General features: G+C 35.4%; 1 protein-coding gene across 5 annotated transcripts in view; it reads right to left on the reverse strand.

Annotated features, from left to right (window-relative positions):
- Positions 1–25,069, reverse strand: part of MICU1 (mitochondrial calcium uptake 1) — a 247,048-nt gene that overhangs the window by 125,948 nt on the left and 96,031 nt on the right. For all 5 annotated transcript variants that reach the window (XM_026004302.2, XM_072754993.1, XM_072754994.1 and 2 more), the window contains one exon: positions 10,988–11,031. In XM_026004302.2, coding sequence (XP_025860087.2) covers positions 10,988–11,031 — 44 coding nt within the window. The remainder of the gene's footprint in view (positions 1–10,987; positions 11,032–25,069) is intronic.

Consider the following 25,069-nt stretch of genomic DNA (forward strand, 5'->3'; position numbering starts at 1 on the left):
AGGTCATAGTTTGACTCCAGAACCATGATATGTTGTTATATTGTATGAATGCAGAGAAATCACTTGCAACTTCTGAAATTGTTAATGGGGATTGAATATTTTCAGGGCAAAACAAGAGTTAAACTATTCTTAAATATTAATCCTGGGGCTTAGCTTATATCAGCTCAGTTATCTTGAAGAGGAAAGTATAGCTAACAATGTAGGTGCACAATGTACTTTTATGCCTTGACTTATTCATAGGCATACTTTCATCATTTTGAAAATGAGTATCACTTCAAGAATGTAATGGTTCTTTAATCCTCTTCTTAATTAATAAATGTTAGACTAACCTGTAATTGGAAAAGTTTTTAAGTTTGGAACTTTAAAATATGCATCATGGTAAAGACAAATATGCAAAGCAAAAGCTATCCTCACACATTCTCTGTAACCAAAGATTATCAATAGATGTTTAGGCTAAGTCCATTTTTACTGGAACAGAAGAAATAAAATGTTTTAAGTATCTTTCACTTTGTGTAATTTCAAAACACGTTAGAATATTTGTGCTAAAATAATGAGAAAAAGGAAGTTACTTGGAACCAAGTCTTCTCATGTCAAAATGAATTTCAAATCTTATTTCATTATGGAAAAGTGAAATATGAAGGTGTAAGAAACATAATGTTTAATCATGTTTATGCTTTCAAATCAACAATGATAGATCAAATGGGTTCAGTTGACCCTAAGTTCAAACAAAACAGGATCTAAAATAAAAGTGTATCTAAAGACATTTAAGAGGTGTCTGAATATTTGAGGCAACCAAGTAAACTACACCCTCCTTGGGAGCACTTAATGATTATATTATCATTTCTTTTTTCAACCTGAATAATCAAACACATGAATTAAATTGACATACTTTAGTAGTGGTGGAACTCAGAGACTGGAAAGAGACATTATGGATACTCCTCACAGCAATATAATTAAGTATCTCACACCATTCATAAGCTGCATCTGAACAGCTCTATGCTACCAGAAAAACAAAATGATTTCAGCCTTTCCACAGGCAATAGGAACTTAGCATGCAAATGACAAATCCCTGTTAAGAAAGCAAGCAAGAAAGCTCTCTTCTATAAAGTAACTGCTCATTGACCTTTGGAAGCTTAAAGCATTTATACTAGTGCCACCAAAATGAGTGATATTTATAGTGATATAAACAATCTCCCACTAGCTAGTCTGTGAAAATAAAGTTTATTATTTTAAACAAAAAGCTTATTAACAAGATATCCTTAATAATATACTAAAACTTGATTCTGAACCCTTACTCAGCAAAGGGTATCACCTTTGATAGTGGAAGTTTAAAGAAGACTAGTGCTCTTGTGTCAACCATGATGGCTGACTACCCAATGCTGCGGTTTCCAAAGACTTCTAAGCACTTAACCAATTCCCACCTCTATTTCTCTTCTCATTCTCTAAAGGGACAGCTATGTGAGGCAAGTAATTTTAAATTTTCAAGACTTAAACCATACAATTATCAAAGGAAAGAGTTTTTAGATGCCTCCTACAAACTGTCCTGCCACAATTATAGAAGTGGAAGTAGCTTTCCTCAATCACAGGTGTTAAATATCTTATCTGATTTACTCTCCTTAGCTTTATGCATATAGCTGTGCCATGGCTGTTCTAAAACAGATTTTCCAGGCTTAGAAACATTGATACTGAGATTATCAATAAATTATTTTGGCATAATTATTAAAGTATTTGTTGGTCTGTTTCAAAATGTAGTTAAATGCAGAAGATAATCAACTGCACCAGTAACAGGATAATTGGTTTGGTAAGTAGACTACTAAAAATATAGTCCATTTTTTTTAAAAAAAGGAAGCAGAGGAAAAATGTTATATAAAAATAAAGAGCACATTGTGATCTCATTATAGCATTAATTATTTTAAAATAAGAGATATGGTAATTTAGTTTATGTTTCTATTAGCAATACAGGAATAATGTCTTTTTTTAAATGAATAAATTTAAAAAATTTATAAATTATAATTAAAGAGTCTAAGTCTTCAAAGATCAATTTAAATAGTACTTCTTAGGTTAGTCCTTGAAATTCTCCTTTGCCAGATTACAACCTATATATTCTCGTTCATGATTTTCCAAGTTAAAGTTGTTGATTAGCTCAAAAAAGCAAAATAATGAAGTCTTTCTAAATGTTCCAGTTGTTTCCTATAATGCCAATTTTTTTTAACAGAGCGCAACTAAGCTTATCCGTATTTACTATGTTAAGAAATTTCAAAAGAAAAAAGATTAATTTTCACTTGAAATTACTGTTGCCTCACCATTCCTGTTACAGCTTAACTAGGAACATGACATCCCGACTAAGACTAGTTAAACCCAATTTAACCGAGTATCCCTTATACAACAGAGTGGTAATGGTTTCTTGATCTTTTCTGTGACAAATAAAGTTAAAACTTCTTTTTAAATCATGCTACATATTATATTTTCAAGTACCAGTGCAGTGTTGGAATTGTCATATTAAAGATAAAATATGTTAATTTAAAGTGACAGGAATGGAATCATTCTGAAAGGCACAGGGGAAGGACATGAGCATGCACTGAACCTTTGTCCCTGAAGCATTACTATGGATTTTGGAACATTAATTATTTTAAAGCACATGCTGCTGAGTCGGTACCTGCCAGAAATCCTGATCAGAAGATGAGAAAAAGAAAAAAAATGGACATTGTTTGATTACATGAACAAAAACTCCAAAATCAAACATACATATAACAAAGTATTATAACATATAAGGACTAATTTAGATCTGTAACAAAATCACTGAACACCCAGAAACAGGAAGTGAGGAATACACAGAAATGTTTTATATATTATCTGCTAGGTACAATAAAACAAAAACTCCAACATCTCAATTCCTAACCTCCCCCAAATGAAACACACAATTGTATAAAAACTTCATAATACTATAAACACACATACACACATGAATAATAATCTGTAATCTGTTTCTTAAAGAAAAGGGAAAGCAAACATTTCATTTTTGTCATGAGAGGTCAAAGCATTTCTTTAATTAAGGTTTCCTCCTAGGATGTCTCACAGATATAATATTTTTAAAATTCATGGCAAATTTGTTGCTTTACCACCCATAATAAAATACAGGCAACCAAACTCAGATGAGTTTAAAGGGTTGGTAACTACTCTAAGAAAGAGTTCAGAATGACTACTTAGAAACAGGTCTCCTGCAAAATGATGTTGCACAAATAATTAGTATTTATATTCATGATAAAAATCATAGGGGATGACATTTGATGAAGCAGTGTAGCTTAGCCGATTTAGCTGGGTACAGCACTCCAAAATTTCTTCATTTACCAAATGGGTTTAAAGGTATTTTTTTCAACAAATAAACATCACTGGATGTGAAATACAATTCAACCCAAACTTACCATACTTCTCAAAACAAGCTTAGCAGCATGATAAAAGTTCTTGACTGAGAAATATATGCTATTAGCAATTTACAAACCAAAGCCTCGGTTTGATGTGATAGAGACCCAGAGTATTTTACAACATGGGGGTGAGATGAATCACTGTGAACAAAGGACAGCTCATATATGAGAAAACAAATCAGAGATCTCTTCAGCTCATGGACTATTTAATCCTAGTCAATTGCTCCATATAGAGAACCCAAAGAAATTTTTATACTGATATAACTGGCATGGAGAGAGCAATTAGGCAGAGGAGATGCTATTATGCAGTATTTCAAACAAACCAAGAGGATAATATATATAACAGCTAACTCCTTTTATAAATTGAGTTATCAACTCAAAGTCATGGAAAGTAGCTATAATTTGTAGAGCCAGATATTTTACCACATTGTCATGATTTTATTGAGAAGGTAACTGATATCTTAAATGGTCTCTTGCCCAAGGTTATCTATTAAGTATGAGGCAGAGCCCATATATGAATATAGGATTGTCATATCCAAAGTCACACTCTTTTCCTTCTGTGCTATTACATACTAAGAAGTACAGCAATCCATAATATATTTTTCATACTCAAGTTCAGCATACTTATAATATCTACTAATTATTTACACATAGTTGTCAAATACTTAAGATGTTCAAGATGGAAATCCCTTGGAAAATATTTCAGACACAGAAGCCAGATTTTCTTAGGGATGTGGTGTGTTATAAAAGAACGAAATTTGCTAATTTGTAAGAAGAAAGAAAACTGAGAAAATGGCTTAAAAATTATTTAGAGAACTTTGGATGGGAAAGAACAAAGATGAACAAATAGACTAAAAGTAAAACATAAAACTGCAACAGGTGTCAAAGGATTTCTTGAAATGCTGAATCAGAGTGTTGAGTTCCTTGGTAATGCAATTATGATCTAAACTACATTTGTTTGTTTAAAGACTAACTATAATAAGAGCCCCTATTAAAATGATGCTACATTTAACACAAAACCAATCAATATTTGAGAGCAAGTTTAGTTTTTAACAGAAACATTATCTACTCTAGTATCTAGAGGACAATGAGCCAAGATCTAATTTTTCAAATATAGAGGACAGTGCACACTTTAAGAGATCATTTCAATAAAAAGAAAAGACACAGCATTTTTCAAAATGCCTGCTCATGTTTGTGGCATATGAGAAAATAATGGAGCAAATAAAAATGAAGTTGAAATTCTGATTCCTAAATTTAAGTGTTAAAATTTGTATATTCTTTATATTTTCTTCCTTTAAAAATACTATGTAGTTTCTCAGGTTAATAGGAATTTCTAGCTGTACTTTATCAAAGCAGAAAAAATTAACTTCAACATGCTTAGCAAAAAGAAAGTGAAATATCAAGGATTTTGTTTGATTTTTGTGGGGTTTTTGCACAAATGGCAGCAAGGTATTAAAACAAAATAACTACTTGACAAGAGAAATTTCTATTTACAAATAGATCATATAGACAAATCATTTAGATATATGAATAAGATACCACAGTGCTTAAGACGGTAGAGTGTGAAGTCAGATTACAAACTTGGAATCATGCCTCTTGCACTTACTACCTACATGATCTTATGTCAAAAAAAAATAATAAAGTTAATCTTTATGTATTTTCTTATGTGTAAAATGATGAATAAAGTAGTAAGCTATCTAAAAGTGTGGCTGTGTGGATTAAATGAGTTATATGTAAGTACATTGTCTAAAAGTGTGGCTGTGTGGATTAAATGAGTTATATGTAAGAACTTAAAACAATGTGTAGGGGTGCCTGTCTGACTCAGTCCGAGGCTATGCAACTCTTGATCTTGGGGTCGTGAGTTCAAGCCCCACACTGCACATGGAACCAAAATCAAAAAACAAAATAGAGTGTAGTATGTAATAAACACTCAAAAGGCTTCAATATTCTTCTTTGTCATATAGTTATTATTGGTAATAATTCCTGCAAGAGACAAAGAGAGCTAAGTATTTTTCATTTAGAAAGTTTACTTTAAATCGCAAAAATAAACCACCGACAACCAATGAGTGAATATGTTAATGTGGTTTTTTTAAAAGGACTAAATCTTCAGCCCTAAAATATGTGAATATAAAATATTTGTGGAGAACTTCAGGCTTCCAAGAATTACAGGTTCTCTGTTGTCTGAAAGTTTGCTTTATATCATTCCTGTCATATGAAAGCCTATGCCCGTATCTGTTTTTAGTAACAGAGAAAAATCCAAAGAGGATTTTTGCTTTTATGAAAATGGTAATAGCTTCTTTGCTTTATGCTGTTTCAGCTTAATGAAACCTTCCATAGGAATGCTCTACTTTTAGTGGGGGAAATCTGTGCATTCTCTTGCAATCTGCTATACTTTTTTCAAAGCAAAAATTTCCCTATTATAAAAGAAAGACAACACAGGTGATATATTCTACTGTAAAGAAAGGACTCGTAGGGCAAATAAAAACATAAAAACAGGGCAGCCCGGGTGGGTCAGCAGTTTAGCGCCGCCTTCAGCCCAGGGTGTGTGATCCTGGAGACCTGGGATGGAGTCCCACGTCAGGCTCCCTGCATGGAGCCTGCTTCTCTCTCTGCCTGTGTCTCTGCCTCTCTCTCTCCTCTCTGTGATTCTCATGAATAAATAAAGTCTTTAAAAAAAACATAAAAACATGGCATAAAAATTTACAATTGTCTATATATTTGTATCTATTAACAGAAAAATCTGAAACAATATATCCATTCACCAAGAAATTAGACTTGAGTAGTTTCAAGTCTTTGGAAGCCAAAAGAAAGAATGAAAAATGTGCCGAGTGAAAGCTGCAGAGTTCATAACATCATAAACTGCTATATAAATATGTGCAAAATTAAAATAGTTCAAATAAATGTGAAAATTCATCAAACTCTTGTCCCATGTGATTTCAGTCTCTCTTCTCTCCTAATTTACATTTCCTTGATCTACAATACATTTCACTCCTAGAAGACAGGCAAACCCTTACATAATTTACTATGAATGTCAAGAAGTAATTCTGTACTTGTCCTTATTCTGGACTAAGATCTTATCTCTGATATGAAGTAAATAAACAACTCAAAGTACTAAGAGTATTTGTTATAGGGGAAAATGTGCTCACATTCCTCTTGGGGAACCAAGACTTCCCCCTAAGGAGAATAGCTTTTTAAAGCTCATTTATCAAAAATTTTAAAGAACTTTTTTTACCTAGTAAGCATTAAAAGCATTTGGTTATAGTAAAGCTTTGATCTTTAACTATGGCTCCCATCTTTTTTTCCTAATGATATTTTTTTCTGTTACAATCACTGTAATCAGTACTTTTCTTTCTAGGCTTTGACCATACTTTTACCTCTTTCACCTGAATGTGGACAATGTCTTTTTGTTGTTGTTGTTATTGACAATGTGATTTTAATTTGATATAAAAATATTTTCTCTGTTCCATGTGAACAAATATTCTTGTAGGTATCATAAAAGAGATAGGAATAAAACACATATTAACTCTTTCTTCCAAACTGGAGAGATTCTAAGGGAACAGTAAATATAAATAACGAAAACACAGTCCAGAGGCATGCTTTCTGAAATATCCAGGGAGTGGCTGAGGGTAAAGGGAATCTGATAAGGAAAAAAGAATTTTAAAAATCTATCTTCTGAAAAAGAAATACATGGTGGAATAATAACAATGAACAATTTAGTTTCAATGGGCAATTCATTGTTACTTGAAAAAGATTATGAACTTTATAAAAGTTTTTAGAAGTGAGAAGATGATTATGTCAAAACTCTGGAATACAGGTATTTTTGATTAAGAAACAATTTTGCCTAGACTATGCAGTTTTCTACTATAATTAAAAAAAAATGGTGATGTTTGGTCCAGAGAGTATTGTCTATTACATACAACAGGAACAGAAAATCCAAAACAATTTCTATCTTTGATATGCTGAGGGAAAAAAGGAGGGCTAAGAGAAACAGGAAAATCAAGGGTATAACCACATGGGATAAGCCACACCAATAAATAACAGCAACTAAGTCATTAAATGAAAGAAATATTTGACGATTATGCAACATAAATGCTCCATTTAGAAATGATACTTTATGTTATTACGTGATTAAAAGATTAAACCCAGAAAAAAATAGAGGTTTTCATTAAAGAAATAATCTAAACTTCATGAAGTAACTGCATTAATAAGTCATAAGGAGAATCCACGGACATTGCAGGAGGAGGGTGCATTTAAAAAAATCTATGGTATACTATGCTAAAACAAAAGTCAGAATGTATTTTGTATTATCAGTAGATACTTTTGGAATGCATAAATGATGTAAGTGCCAATAATAATGTATTTGATGCCTTTTCTACAAAGGAAATTGCTACTGTAAAGGATTAGTGTACATTAACATTAGATAGAGATGGGCTCTGGAAAATTATCCTCCCCCAAATTCAAAAGCTGTTTAATCTAATTCAATTTCACTATTAGTTGAAATAGGAATGTTACATTTACTTAAGGGCATTTTCTAGTCAAACAGAAAAGATGATAGGCACCAAAACAAGAACTAACTATCCAATTATTTCTCAATATCAGTTGGGCCTTCTTTGCTATTTTGCATCTAGAGATTGCATGAAATTCAAACACCCTAAATGATACTAAATGAGAAAACACCCTAAAATGATACTATTTCTACATATGTTCTTGCTTTCAATGACAAAAAGATTAAAGTATAGTTCAATTAGAAGACAATAAAATGAGGCAGTGTTTCCTACTGGTCAAATGATGCATCTAAGTAGATTATAACTAGTTTATCTTTCAAGTTAAAACAAGTGAGAAAAAATGACTCATTTAAAAATCAAAGCAAGCTTAAAAGGAAATTCCTCTAGGTTATTAGCTTTGGACTAAATTTCTGGCCATCTTGCATAAAATTTACTATAATTACTACACACAAATCTGTTTTTTCAAGAGGAAAATTGTCTTTGGATTTATATACCCTGGAAACTGCTACTTAAGAATGAAAATAATCTGGGAGAACAAGAGACATGAAGATCTAAAGGAAAATTATAGGATCAACAGTTGACTAAGCGTTGATCCTTATCACAAATATCAAGTGAAGGACTTTATACACAGCAAAAATCCCTGGAAAAACTTCTAAACTGATTAAACCCTGAATGTTGTACTCCTCATTATACAAGGTTTAAAATAGCACAGACACTACTTTCTTAAACTTCATATGAAATAAAAGACTATTCATAAAGGCATAAACTAGAGGTGAACTCAGATAAAAATCCTATTTAAGAAGCATAACCTTCATTCCAAATCTAGACTTCAGGATGTATTTGATGGAAATTAATACAATATTTAAATGAAGTACCAGCAAAAGGACTAAATAGGAAAATCTGTGCACTCTTTGCTAGGGGACAAGCTGGCTGGCTCAGTTCCACACCTCCTATGCATGTCTGCCATTCTTCTATTCTCTTTCAGAACCTGTTCCCCTGGTACCATAAAGTCTACTTTCATATGTCCGAATTGCAGTATGACTCGTATAGTTATACTTTCAAACACTATACGTTGGGATCCCTAAATCCTGCCTTTCCTATTCCCATTTCAGAATTTTATACTTCAGAGCCCAAACATTTGCACTACAATCTGTCACAAAGTCTGCCTTCCAAACAAAGAAGTACTGGTGTTTTGGTCTCTACAGTAAGGTGCATGCTCAAATACTTCAATGTTTTATTGCAGTTTACTTTTGTTATGTTACAAAAATCAGTGGAAATAAGAAAAAAGCAAATGACACTCATTAATGATAGAATATAGAGAGTTCATAAATTGAATACAATTGAAACAAAGGTGGAACTCAAGGGTCATGCCCAAAGCTGCATTATTTTTAACATCCAGTGAACAGTTATAGGTTGAAATGAAAAAATTAAAGAGCTTATATGAAACATGAGTGGACCACTAGAGATTTTATATTTGGGAGACCCCAGCGAATGGAAATTCCCCTATAACATGTAAATTTGCTATTCAACTTACACATATTCAACTTCTTTATGTGTTGTCAGGTTTATATACATACACGTGTATAATAGAGGACAGAATTCTCATGCTACTCTGAATTCCTTCAGGGACCAAAAACTGATTTGTTAGACTGATATTGCTATAATATATTACTGACTTACTGAGTCATATCTCCAAGGAATACAGGATTGATTAGTTGATTTTTTCATGTCATCAAATGTTTATTGGTCCCCTCCTGTATGTCAGACAAATGCTGGACTCTGAGTGTCACAAAGATAAAACAGGGGCCTGACTTGCCAGATTCTGAAATCAGATCTTGACATGAGAGCCTGCAGTAACTCTTCACATGGTTATGGTACTTGATTATACATGAAGCAGACACCAAGGATCAAAGAGGTGTGGCTATCCCAAAGCAGAGCCAGCTCTGAACCTGTCTCCTAACATTCTAGTTCAATGCTCTTTTTGATCATTTTTCTTTTAGAATATGTGACTTTAAAAGAAGATACAGATGTTAGCAATGGGCCATCTGAATGGGAAAGGTAATTGTTAGGCCGGAAGCCTTGACTGAGAGTTCTCAACTCTTAAGGGGGCCACTCACTCTTTCCACTTGTACAAAAGATCTTATTAGCATCTCTATCTTCACCTTACGAGTAGACTGAGTTATGTAATGATGCAGGATTGAGGTACTCCTGCAAGAGCAGTTTCTGCTAACCCTGACTCCACCCATTTAGACCCTCTTTGTGATCCTGCCTTTTCCAGCCACTGCATGATTTTCCTTCTGATTTCCTTCTCCTTAAGCTTTGGAGAGCCATCTCTGGCTCTCTCTTCTTTCTGATGTGCTTTCTTCCTCCTCTGTAAAATTGACCTTTTACTTTTCTTTCTGACCCTGTGTAATATTTTCTTTTTCTTTTGGTAGAAGTCAGCCTGAAAGGGAAAAACATGTTTAATGGACTGCCTTGAGATAATAAAATCTAAAGTTTCATTCTCTATACTTAAGAACAATTTATTATGTGATTTATTTGTGCATAAAGAATTGAAAGTAAAAAAAAAAAAAGAATTGAATAAGTATAATGCAAATGTATATACAAATTTGGAGTGGCCTTCATAATTATTATAAAGCACCAATAAAGATCTCTACAATTTTCTAGTTAGGATTACTGCTATATAATATCAAAGTTTGAACAAGGTCAAATAATAATTAGTGTTTTTATAAGAAATGCAAATGTAATATTGGGGGGCTTGTTAAGCTTTATGATGGCAATTGAATTAAAATGCAAATGTCAACATACACTGAGTTAGCCCTTATTATGTACAGCAGGCTACCCATGAGTGTTACCTTATATGGAAAAATGTAGAAAAACCTGCTTGATTTTCTCTGTTGAAGTATCTGAAGGCATTTACAGGCCTTCCAACCTAAGAAACATCCTCTTTTGATAAGATAAACAGGCATTCAGAAATTTCTCACAAATAATTCTAGAGGAACTTTAAAATCTTCTTAGCAAACAACAGGATATGTACATTAAGTTTCATGGCTTGCTTACCTTTCCATCAAAGCGTTTTATTGTATATTGATCTAGACCCAAGTCTGTAAAAGAGAAAAAAAACAGTATAGTCAATGATTATAATTCAAATAAAACACGAAATGACAGCTCTCTGTCATTTCCATTCAGTTAAGTATTTAGATGGTTTAGCCACAAGATTATTCAAAGGCAATGGAAATGAAAAATGTTTCCAATTTTGGACTCAAAGTGTCTGCTAAAAGATCTAACCTTTGTTTTACATATGAGAAAGTGAGGCTCTTAGAAGATAAAGGAGATTAAGATTCTTATGCAAACCTGTTCAACAGTAGAGCCAAACTAAAACCCTGGACTCTTTCAAGAATGGCCTGTTTTCATTCTATCAATGTGCTATATTACTTTAAATAAGGTGAAGGAGGGATCCCTGGGTGGCGCAGCGGTTTGGCGCTTGCCTTTGGCCTAGGGCGCGATCCTGGAGACCCGGGATCGAATCCCACATCGGGCTCCCGGTGCATGGAGCCTGCTTGTGTCTCTGCCTCTCTCTCTCTCTCTCTGTGACTATCATAAATAAATAAAAACAATTTAAAAAAAATCTATAAATAAGGTGAAGGATATTATTTTAACTTGAATGCATAGTATTTTTTTGGTATCAAGTTAAAGAGAGAATAGTTTAATATCAAATAAATTTTGCAACACACCTAAACAGATACAAATAGATCATCTTAATATTACCTTTTAAAGTTGGGTTAAGTAACAAATATTTCTCTGGGCATACCTAGCATCTAATTCTAAGCACTGTGAAAGATTTAAGTAATTAAGCATCCTTAAAGGCAGGGATTATTTGTCTTTGCCTGCTGCTTTATCCCAGCCTCTGGCATAGTGCTTGCTCAATAAGTACTTATAAAAAAGTTAATGAGTAAGATATAATTCCTGCCTTGAAGAGTCACAATTTAGCTAGAAAGACATATGCATATAATAATTAACACTACAAGGGAGCATATAAGTTCAATAAGGAGGCACTGTGGGAGTTTTTAGAGTGGAGAAATCAGTTAACAATTACACTTACTTTTCTTGCATAATTCCTCAGTTCTTTTCTTGTTGGTTCTCACCCATATTCATGCTAGTTCAAGCCCTATCTCATTACATCCGCAGTATTAAAATGATCAGATTATCACTGCTCCCAGAGGAAACTCTTTACATTTCTGCTTCTACACATTTGGTTATACATTTTCATTATCTGAACTGTGCTTCACTTCTAGAACCCTGTTCCCAACAAAATACACCACTGACTACAAAACAAAAAGGATACAGAAGGAAATTTTTAAAAAAAAATCTAATTTGAAACCTCACAGATATTAAAAAAAGACAGCACAGTTATAAAGGCAGAATACATGATACAGGAACAGAGAACAAGAAAGGGTTGTAGACAACTAAGACTATGTTTGCTCATCTCCTTGTATTTTTTAAAAATTTTATTTATTTAAGTAATCTCTACACCCAACATAGGGCTTGAACTCACAACCCTAGGTCAAGAGTTATATACTCCTCTGATTGGGCCAGCCAGACACCCCTATCTCATCTCATTTTTAAATACCCATTGAAAGGTTAGGATAAGGTTTCTTCCCCGGACCACTGCCAAAAAGACAACAGAATGAAAAATAGAAAATATTAAAAGAGAATTATAGAAAAATAGAGATGTAATACTAGAGGTCTAATATCATACAAGACCTTTTCTCATTCAGAAATAGAAAGGAAAAAATTTTTTTAAGATTTTTACTTCTTTATTTGACAGAAAGAGAGAGAGCACAAGCAGAGGGAGCAGCAGGCAAGAGGGAGAGGGAGAAGCAGGCTCCCTGCTAAGCAAAGAGCCTGAGGAAGGGCTTGATCCCACAGAGCTCAGGATCATGACCTGAGCTGAAGGCAGATGCTCAACCAACCGCCTGAGCCACCCAGGTGTCCCAGAAGGAATTTTTTTTTAAAAGAAAAAAAAAAATAGGGAGAAAATAATCCAAAAAGTATTAGCAGAAAATTTCTCAGTGCTGAAGAGTGTGACACAAAGTAGGGCTTACCAAGTGTTCTAAGCAAAATGAACAAAAAATATGTACAATTCTGTATATGCTTATGAAATTACAGAATACCAAAAAATAGGAAAATCCTAAGACTTTCCAGAAAAAAACCTTTTTAGTCCTTTTTTCTTTGGTAAAGATTTTATTTATTTATTTATTAGAATACATGGAGAGAGAGAAGCAAGAGGGGCAGAGACACAGGCAGAGGGAGAAGCAGGCTCCATGCAGGGAGGTTCCATGCAGGGAGCCTGACGTGGGACTCGATCCCGGGTTTGCAGGATCACGCCCTGGGCTGAAGGCGGCGCTAAACCACTGAGCCACCTGGGCTACCCCTTCTTAGTCCTTCATAAAAGAATGAGAATCACACTAGAATCAGGTATCTCATGAGTAAACTTGGTACATTAACTAAAGGAAATACATGCTTACTAATAATTAGAGGAGCACTGTCCAACGAAAGTATAATATGAGCAATAAACGTGAGTTACAAATTATATATTTAAAATTTTCTAACACCTTTAAAATAATCAAAAGAAACAAGTAAAATTAATTTAATATATTTTATTTAACAAAACAGCAAAGTAGCTATCATTTCAACAAGCAATCAATATAAAAATCATGAGATATTTTACCTTTTTTTATACTAAGTTTTCAAAATCTGGCATGTATTTTACAATTACAGCACAACTCAATTCAAACTAGCCACACTTCAAATAATAAGAACTAAAAAGTTAACTCAAATTTTAAAGTGATTGCTTATGTGACATGGAATGGGAGTGGGGAAAAGATACAACAGGTTTGTGTTTTCACTGAATGCTCCTTGTTATAGTTTATTAAATATTTTACCATGTACATTTGTAAAAAAAAAAAAAAAAGGAGGAGCATTTAAGGACAGCTTCGCACATACTAAGAATTCCTATCATTATAAGGAAATATGACATGAAGTAGGCCAAGAGATTAATACTTTTAGGGTGGAAAAATGGTTATTTCATCTTGTTATATTTAGGGTTTTTTTTACCTGTCAAATGAAGCAGATGGTTGGATTAGATCAGTTCTTAACACGACTGGGGTGGAGTATGGAAAACGTGGATGGATGAAATAACTCAAGCTATTCTTATACCAGTCTTCTAGAGATTTTATCAGGTACAATTACAAGGAGGAGTGAGAGTATGGAGAATAAAGGGGAAAACACAGCATGTGTAGTATGAAAATGATACTTGAGTGACTCCTCTATATAACATCATTCCCTTTCATTTCTCCAACCTTTGCTCTTTGGGTCTCACCTTAGAAACACAGGACATTATGCTGTTTTCCCTAAGGTGCTTCCTATGACTCTTAAACTTTTATTCAAAGAAATTTCAAAGTCATTAAAGTCACACTCCCAGTGTGATGTAAACACTATCTTACCATTATTAATGAGACAGTTGAAGCTCAGAAAGATTAAATGCTTTCTGATTTTATCTAAAAACCTTTTAATTGTACAGTTGCCTCTTCTTGAGTCCACACCAAAAACGGTATGAACATGCAGAAATACTGTAAGAATACTCAGTATAAGCCTCAGAATGAACATTTAAAGGACTTGTTTTAATTTTTAAATTTAAATTCAATTAACATACAATGTATTATTAGTTTCAGAGGTAGAGTTCAGTGGTTCATATATAACATCCAGTGCTCATTACATGAAGTGTCCTCCTTAAAGTCCATCAACCACTTACCTCATCTCCTCATCCCCCTCCCCTCCAGCGACCCTGAGTTTGTCTTCTATGATTAAGAGTCTCATGATTTGTTTCTCCTCTTTGATTTCATCTTGTAAAATTTTATTTTTTTTATTTTTTCCTCTCTTCCTCTATGATCCTCTGTTTTGTTTCTTAAATTCCACATATGAGTGAGATCATATGATGATTGTCTTTCTCTGATTGACATATTTCACTTAGCATAATATTCTCAAGTTCCAACTACGTCATTGCAAATGGCAAGATATCGTCTTTTTGATGTCTAAGTAGTATTCCAGTGTGTGTGTGTGTGTGTGTGTGTGTGTGTACACATATATACACATACCACATCTTTTTCCATTCATCTGTTGATGGTAAAAGACTTGTTTTATTTATTTATTTATTTATTTATTTATTTATTTATTTATTTATTTATATTTTATTTATTTATTCATGAGAGACACAGAGAGAGAGAGAGAGAGAGTGGCAGAGACACAGGCAGAGGGAGAAGCAGGCTCCATGCGGGGAGCCCGATGCGGGAACCGATCCGGGGACCCCAGGATCACGCCCTGGCCTGAAGGCAGGCACTCAACCGCTGAACCACCCAGGTGTCCCAAAAGACTTGTTTTAAAGAAGACACTAACTCCTTTTGTCAAAAGACAAAAGTGAAACTGAATCAAATAGATCATTTTAAGTTCAATAAATCAGAGCTTAGGTAAATGGAAACTCTAAATAATTATAGTTAAGTCTCAGCTATCTCTCAAAAATTTAGTAATTCATTTTTTTAATAAATGAGATTATCCTACAATTTATTAAAATGATTAAATTTTTCCGTAATACAAGCTAATATACGACAGAAAAAGAAGCAGAGTTCTAATTCATGAGATGTGGGCAGCCCAGGTGGCTCAGTGGTTTAGTGCCACCTTTGGCCCAGGGCGTGATCCTAGAGACCCAGGATGGAGTCCCACGTCAGGCTCCCTGCATGGAGCCTGCTTCTCCCACTGCCTGTGTCTCTGCCTCTTTCTCTCTCTCTGTGTCTTTCATGAATAAATAAATAAAATCTTAAAAAAAAAAAAGGTTAATTCATGAGATGTGACATATGTACTGTAGTCACTTGGTTTTATCTTCTGTCTTAGTGATCATTGTAATAAGTTACTGTTTTTGAGCATTTTTATAGGTGTTCTACTACAGGCTTTCCATGTATTATTTAATTTTCATGACCTTAACAAATTAGTTGCTATATCTCAATTTTACAAATGAGAATATTAAGATTTAGAGATATTACATGATTTGCCTAAGATCACACATCTACATTTCTGCTTTCTTCCAATCATCTTCACTCAGTCTTATTAACTCCTTAAATTCCTTTAATAGCTAATCTGCCTGTCCCCCAAATATGTGTCGTTTTTAGAAATTCCTCCTTTAAAAAAAAAAGAATTTCCTCCTTAGATACCATCTCTTCTCTTTTTGTGTTGTCTCTTCAACATAAAGATTAAAGATGCCTAGGAAACCCAAAACAAGGTATATTAAAAAAAAAAAAAAGTCAAACTGCTGAAAATCAAAGACAAAGAAAGAAAAAAAATCTCTGAAGCAGCTAGTTTAAAGTACTCGAAGAATTTCAACCCAGAATTCTTTAGTGAAAATATTCTTTAAGAATGAGGACAGGGCAGCCTGGGTGGCTCAGCGGTTTGGCGCCACCTTCAGCCCAGGGTGTGATCCCAGACTCCTGGGATCAAATCCCACATAGGGCTCCCTGCATGGAGTCTGCTTCTCCCTCTGTCTGTGTCTCAGCCTCTCTCTCTCTGAGTTTCTCATTAGAAAATAAATAAAATCTTGTAAAAAAATGAGGACAAAATAAAAATGTTCTCAGATGAAAGTAAACTGAGAATCCACCACCAGCAGACGTGCTCTAAAGCACACTCTATACCTCAAGGGGGGAAAGAAATGATACCAAAGGGAAATTTGGAATTTAAGAAATAAAGAACAGAAATGGTTAATATTGAGATGTATAACAGACTATTTTTTCCTCTAAGTTCTTTATGTATGACACTTGAAATGAAAGTTAAAATGAAAACAATGTCAGGTGGAGTTTTCAATGTATGTAGTTGTAATATATACGACATTATACCATAAATTGGGGAGTGACCTATATAGCAGCAAGATATCTATATTTCACTTGAAGCAGTAAAATATAAATTCTTAGGAAACTGTGAAAAAATTATGTATATTATAATCTCTATAGCAACCACTAAATTTAAGATATACAGAGAAATATAGTCAAAAACCAAAAAGTCAAAAATATTAAAAAATCTGAATAATCTGAAAATAAGGCAAGGGGTAAAAGAAAAAAGAAAAAAAAAACCAAAATGGCAGACTTAAATCCAAACATATAAAAAAACTAAATACAAATCCTCTAAACACATTAATTAAGAGGTGAAACTATCATATTGGATGAAAAGTTAGATCCAACTACATGTTATCCACAAAAAAATTTCATTTTTAATTAATTAATTAAAGATTCTATTTATTTATTCATGAGAGAGACACACAGAGAGAGAGAGGCAGAGACACAGACTCTCACAGAGGAGAAGCCGGCTCCATGCAGGGAGCCCTATGTGGGACTCGATCCCAGGACTCCAGGATCATGCCCTGGGCCTAAAGCAGGCACCAAACTGCTGAGCCACCAAGGGATCCCCCAAAAAAACATTTTAAAGTTACTGGTATATTTAAGTAGATTAAAAGTAACAGAATGGAGGGGTGCCTGAGTGGCTCAATCGTTTAAGTGTCCAACTCTTGATTCAGCTTAGGTCTTGATCTTAGGGTTATGAGAGTGACCCCTGTGTTGGCTTCATACTAGGTGTGGAGCCTGCTAAAGATTCGCTGTCTCTCCTTCTGGGCCTCCTCACCCGAAACCAATCAATCAATCAATCAATCAATCAATCTCCCTTTCCCTCTGACCCTCCCCGCCCTAAATGAATGAATGAATAAATAAGGTGATAGGATGGAAAAAGATGTATCATGAAAAATGAATCAAAATAAAGAGTGGCCACATAAATATGAGGCTAGGTAGACTTCACAGCAAAAAAAATATTAGCATAGAGGTCAATTACACAATGATAAGAGGGTCAATTCACAAAGAAGACAGAATAATACATTTTAAACATGTATGCACCTAATAGGAGTTTCAAAATATTTAAAGTAAAAATTGATAGAACTGAAAGGATGATAGACAAACCCACAATTAAAGTCAATCAATATCCTTCTCTCAATAACTGACAGGGAAAGTAGATAGATAGTAGGATACATAAAATACTTAGCATATCACTGGTTGCCTGGGACCCAGGAGTAGGAAAAAATGGGAAGGAAGAATTACAAATGGGTATGAAGAAACTTTTGGGGGTGATGAATATGTTCATTATATTGATTGTGCTGATGATGGATGGTTTCACTAATACATACATGTGACCAGTATGCCAAAGTCATCAAACACTTTTAATATATGCTATATATTCTATGTTAATTACATCTCAATAAAGTAGTTAAAAAGAGATAGTACAAACCATCAAGGAAATGCTGGCTACAATTTAAAATATTGCCAATTTCTGTATACTAAAAATTACCATAAACAAAATAAAAAGACAGGCCATAGACTGGAAGAAGGTATCTGCAATATATATATATGACAGCTCTCAATAGAGAATATATAAAGGACTTTTACTAATTAAAAAAAAAGTGAGCAGAGAGGATAAGTAGATGATTCATAGAAATGGCAACATGAGTAGCCAATAAATATTCAGAGATGATAAGCCTCACTACTTGCTAGAGAAAGCAAAATAAAATCACAAAGATACAACAATTCATTCCGATCAGTTTGCTAAAAAATGAAATCTGACAATACCAAGTGCTAACAGGAATGCAAAGAGAAAACTCATATATTCCTGGAGAATATGTAAATTAGCTTGGCAATGTATAGCAAATTTGAAGAGGAATGGCCCACAGACCAGCAAGCCTACTTCCAGCTATATGCTGAAAATAACTTCTTGCAATTATGCACCAGGGCAATAATGGAAGAAGGTTGCCTGTAGTACAGTTTCTAATAATAAAAACACTAGCATATTATGGTTTTCAAATACTCACTTTCTTTTCCTTGACCTCCATGGAAAATCTCTTGAGTCTGGGCTCAGCTATGTGACTTGGATTGGCCAACAGGCTATTAGCAGTATGACATAACAGATCCTTAAAATGGACTTCTGAGGTTGGCTTGCTTTCTTGCACTTCTGCCAATACTATGAAAATAATATATTCTGGATAGCCCAGTGGTGTAAAAATGATGAGAAACATTTAAAGCAGCTTGACAAATTTGCTGACAAAACCATGAAGCAGAGCTGCCCTTGCTTGGATTAGCCAAACCTGAGCCTATCTACAGAGCAAGGCTAGCTGAGATCAGCAGGGTATACCTCACATGACCTGCAGGTGCATAAACTAGGTAACCGCTCACTGCTTTATGCCACTCACATTTTGTGGTTGTCACACAGCAACAGATGACTAATAAAACTGGAAACAAGTTCCATGTACGTGAAAAGGGATAAATTAAACACTGACATATTTATGCAAATGATAAATACAATTATACAGCAGTGAAAATAAGAGAACTACAGCTACCTGGAACAGTAAATATACAAACATACACATATAAATATATATTTAACATATTAAAAAACAGGGGAGATGTAGCACCCAGAATAGGCTAGGTTATGCTGCAGTAATAATCTTAAAATCTCAGTGGCTTAAAATAAGGAAGGCTTATATATTGTCAATGCTACATCTATTACTTATTGGGTGTAGCTCTACTCTACAGAATACTGAACCTCGGATCCAGGCTGATGAGCAGCAGCAGCCTCCTTGTGGAACATGGACATATGACATAGACTCCCTGCTAAGCAGGGAGCTGGACATGGGACTCAATCCCAAGACCCCAAGATCATGACCTGAACCAAAAGCAGAGTTCTTAACTGACTAGCCACCTAGGCGCTCCTGGAATGGACTTCTGAGGTTGGCTTGATTTCTTATAAGAACACAGCAAACCACAAACTGATTCTTAGAAGATTTTGCTGGAACATAATGTATATCATTGGTCAGAGGAAATCACATGACTAAGTCCAACGTCAGTGCTAGGGGATGAATATAATCACTGTCCTTTCCTAGGGGATGATGGAAGACAATGGGTGTGAATGCTAAAATCTTCAACAGGAATGAAAAACACCAACTTAAGAACAGTAGTTATACCTAAGAAGAAAGGTGGTGAAATGAAGTTTCAGAGAGATGCATGGGGTTTTCAAAATAATTTAAAATGAAGATATGAGATAAATATGGATAAATACTAAAATCTGAAGAAACCAAGTAACGGCTACAATAATATTCTCTATTCTTTTCTATATTTTCTGTATATTTAAAATAAAGTCTAAATCCAAGTTAATATCTATACTTAAATTGGTTCTGGGGCACCTGGGTTGCTCAGTTAAGTGTCTTCTTTCAGCTCAGGTCATGGTCCCAGGGTCCTAGGATCAAGTCCCACATTGGGCTTCCTGCTCAGCAGGGAGTCTGCTTCTCCCTCTCCCTCTGCCCCTGCCCCCCTGCTCATTCTCTTTCTCAAATAAATAAATAAAATCTTTTTAAAAAATTGGTTCTATCTCAGGGATAGAATATAAAAGAGGGAAGGAAAAATAAGGGAAGGGAAGGGGAGTGGAATGGATCTTTTTTAAAAAAGATTTCATTCATTTACTTGAGAGAGAGAGCAAAAGCAGGAGGAGAGTGGCAGAGGGAGAGAGAGAGAGAGAAGTAGACTCCCCACTGAGCACAGAGCTGGACATGGGGCTCAATCCCAAGACCCCAAGATCATGACCTGAGCCAAAGGCAGAAATGCTTCATGGACTAGCCACCCAGGCACTCCTGGAATAGACTTGAGGTTGGCTTGATTTCCTACAACTCTGCCATCCATATAAGAACAGATTCGGGTAGCTTGGGTGGCTCAGCGGTTTAGTGCCGCCTTCAGCCCAGGGCCTGATCCAGGAGACCTAGGATCGAGTCCCGCGTCAGGCTCCCTGCATGGAGCCTGCTTCTCCCTCTGTCTCTCCCTCTCCTTGTGTCTCTGCCTCTCTGTGTGTGTGTGTGTGTGTGTGATGAATAAATAAGTAAAATCTCTAAAAATAAAAAAAAAAAAGAACAGATTCTTGGTAGCTCCCAGGATCCTATTTATAAGGGCTTTAGGAGCTCTGTGTCAGGAACCAGGAACAGAGAACAAGACATATAATTCTTATTATTTTGGAAAGGGTTGTAAATTTTTTCCATAAAAGTCAGATAGAAAATATTTCAGGCTTTGTGGGCCACATATAGTCTCTGTTGCAACTATTTAACTCTTCTATTGCATGAAAGCTGTCATGAACAATACTAGTGAATGAGTATGTATATACTCCAATAGAGTTTTTTGGACACCAAAATTTGAGTTTCATATAATTTTCAAATGTCACAAAATATTATTTTTTAAAGCAGTAAATAAATAAATTTCATGGCTCACAGGCTATATAGGAACAGGCAGATTACTGCAGCTATTCAACACCTGATATACACTCAGCAGCACTGCAAGGAACTAAAAGTAAAAGTAGAAGACAAGGTTCTTCTACTGAAGTATCTTACCTTGTTGGGGAGAAAACAGCACAAAAATGCTTCAAAAACATATTCATTGTCTGTTCTTTTTCTATGTTTTCCTGTTACTAATTAGTGCCCTTTTGTTTCAGCTTAAAGAATTCCCTTTAACATTTCTTATAAGAATAGTCTAGGGGTGATGAACTGCTTTAATGTTTGCTTGTCTGGAAAACTTTATTTCTCCTTCTATTCTGAAGGATAGCTTTGCTGGGTAGTATTCTTGGTTAGCACTTTTTTGCTTTGAGCACTTCCTGTATATGGTATGATCTCCTTCCTGTTTGCAAAGTTTCCGCTGAAAAGTCTGCTTAGTGTCTCATGGAAATTCCTTTATACCTAACAAGTTGTTTTTCTCTCATTGCTTTAAGATTCTCTCCTTGCTTTTAACTTCTGACACTTTAATTATAATGTGTTTTTGTGTGAGTCTCCTTGGATTCAGCTTATTTAGAACTGAGCTCCTTGATCTGGATATCTGTTTCCTTCGCCAGCACAGAGAAGTTTTCAGACATTACTTGTTCAAATAAGATTTCTGCCTCTTTCTCTTTTCTCCTTCTAAGACTCCTGTAATGTGGATGTTGGTCCACTGATGTTGTCCCATAAGTGCCTTAAACTATCTTCACTCTTACTCATTTCTCTTTTTACTACACTGTTTGAATGGGCCCTGTCTTCAAGTTCACTGATCCTTTCTTCTGCTGCAGCTACCCTGCTGTTGAACTCCTCTACTGAATTTTTCAGTTCAATTACTATATTCTTCAGCTCTATGACTACTATTAGATACTTTCTTACATGTTTTCTTTGTTGAAATTCTCACTTGATTCACGCACTATTCTGCTGAATTTGGTAGGCATCTTTGACTATTATTTTGAACTCTTGATCAAGTAAATCACTCATCTCTATGTTAAGGTCTTTTTCTGAGGTTTTAGCTTCTTTCCTTTCAAATATATTCCTCTATTCTTCATTTTTCTTGACTCTCTGTGTTGGTTTTTATGCATTAGATAAAACAGCCACATGTCTCAACTTTGAAGGACTGACCTCACATACAAATAGAAACTTATTGTTCAACCCTGCCCTAGTTCTTGGTATCTCTCAAACCTCTGATAGTCCAAGCAGCCTACTTTATTCTTGGAGGTTCCTAGTAGTTGAGGATGTGCCAAAACCTCTCAATATCTCAAAGAGAAGAATCTCACTCAGCACCTGGATTCAGACTAATTGGAAGCCAGACTCTCAGGTAGCTGCTTTGGGCAAGCGTGGGGTGTGGGCAGAAGAGAGAAAGAGAGAACCCCAAGCAGACTCCATGTCCAATGCAGAGCCCAATCCAGGGCCTGATTCCACAACCCATGAGATCATGACCTGAGCCAAAACCAAGAGTCAGACGCTTAACCAACTGAGCCACCCATGTGTTCCAGGTAGCAGCTTTTAAAGTATGCAAATATACCTCTTTCGGGGGAAGACCTGGAGATGGGTATTTCTGTTTGCTTCTCCTGCACTGAGCCCTGGAATGTTAGCCAGTTAAAAATTGTTTTTCTGTTTGTTTCATATTATGCATGGAATCTGTAAAAACAAGCCCCATCGCTAGCTACTAAAGTCAAATTATTAAAAGATGTCTCCTCTGGCTGGAAGCCACAAAAGCTGAGAAGCAAAATATGTACCCAAGCGCCTTTCTCACAGACACCTGTAACTGGGGCAGAGCAGAGAGAGGATGAAGATGGCACCCATCAGTCTCCCCAGTCTGTGGAGAGGATTATAGCTGGTCCCTAGATGTATGTTTAATTAGAAGTCTGCTCTCAGGCCACAGCAGCTATTAAGATAAGCCAATAAGCCTTTAACACAGAAGAACTAGGAGTGTTTTTCATCCTCTGGTTTGCTGCCCTGCAATGTGGGGTAGTAGCCAATTACGAATCATTTCTCGATTTGTTACAGTTCTGTGGCACCTGCAAACATAAGCCCCACCACAGCCAGGTGATCAAGGGGTGTGTCCTGGGTAACAGTGACATAAGCCAGAGCACCAGACATGTGCACAAGTTCCCTTCCAGAAGATTCTGGTGACCTGAAGCAAGGCAGAGGGAGAGTACAAAGATGGCTCCCACTAGATTCCAAAGTCTCTGGAGAGTATTTCAGCAGTCCTCCAGATATACATTAAATCAGAAGCCTGCCCCTCAAGCCAAAGCTTCAAAATAAGCCAAAAGCTTCTTTCACAGAAAGACTAGGGATATGTTTCAGTCTTTTTGTCTCTGTACTGTGCCAAAGTTGAGAACTGCTTCTGTTTGCTATAGTCCTAAAGAAGCTATAAACCTAACTAAGCCCTACTGGTGGCGCCACCAAAGGCAAGTAATCAAGCGGTGTGTCTTGGGTGACAGTGACACAACCAGATGACCAGACACGTACACAAGCTCCTTTCTGGGAGATACAGGCAACCTGGAGCAATGCAGAGGGAAAGTGCAAAGATGGAGCCCATCAGCCTCTGTCTTTGGTGAGTGTTTCAGTAGGCCCCTAGATATATGTTAAATTATATGCCTGCCCCTCCAGCTGAAGCTTTAAGGTAAGTAACATAGACTTCTTTCACAAAGACTGGGTGCTTTTCAGGCAACTGCCTCTTCATGGGCCCTTTGGATGCTACAGACATAAGGTTTCTTGGCTTTAAAGCTGCATATTCCAGAGGCTCATCTCTCAGGTGCAGGACTCAAAAAAACTCATTTCTCAGGTGCCAGTTGTGGGGTTCAGTACTCCCAATCCTCCAGTAGAGCCCATCCTTGGCCCAGCTCCTCTTGACCACTGGTTGCTATACAAGGATGGGGTTTATGGCAAGACTCTGTCTCAGCCTCTCTTACCTATTTCAATGAGGTTTTTTTCTCTCTCTTTTTTTTCTTTTGAGGTTTTTTTTCTCATTTGCCTAATGTGTAGGAGTCACTCAACTGGTTTTTGGGTTCCTTTCAGAGAAAATTGTTTTGTATAAAGCTGAAGATTTGGTGTGTCTGTGGGAAGAGGTTCAGAATCCTCCTATGTGAACCAGAACCCACTGTACATGATTAAGAATAAAATTGTGTCTCAAAGGTAAGATTATTAAATGAATGAAGGGTCATCCCAGAGGGAATATGGAACACAGGGCAATTAAATCACAGTATGAACTGTGTTTATCTTTTTACACTCTTTTCATGTTCCACAGAGATAAAATCAGGTCAATATAAATATAGCCAGTCAGTGGGAGATGGTGGAAAAGAAATAGGGATCCTCTCTACTCTGACTAAAGCTCAAGTTTTTTAATATATTTAATTCTTTAAATATGTAGAAATATTTATATATATATTCTATATATTTAAAGATTCTTCCAATCACTGACTGGCTATGTTTAACACTGGTTATTACAGCAGCAAGAGTCATTCAAAGCCCAGAGCCTGAAGCAACCACCTTATCCACTATACCCAGCAATGGTGCTGACATGAAGACTGCACAGAAAGGGAGATGAGACGTATTCAAGTATATGTTGTACTTTTTTTTCCCCCATTTAATGTCTTTTCTACTTAACTATGGCTACTCTAAATTTTCTTGGTATTCAGTACAGAAATATTAAGCTTTTTATTGAAATTCATCAGCTCTCCACTCATTTCAAAATTACTTAGGGGTGCCTGGGTGTC

Source organism: Vulpes vulpes, chromosome 4, assembly GCF_048418805.1.
Source record: "Vulpes vulpes isolate BD-2025 chromosome 4, VulVul3, whole genome shotgun sequence".
Taxonomy (NCBI): domain Eukaryota; kingdom Metazoa; phylum Chordata; class Mammalia; order Carnivora; family Canidae; genus Vulpes; species Vulpes vulpes.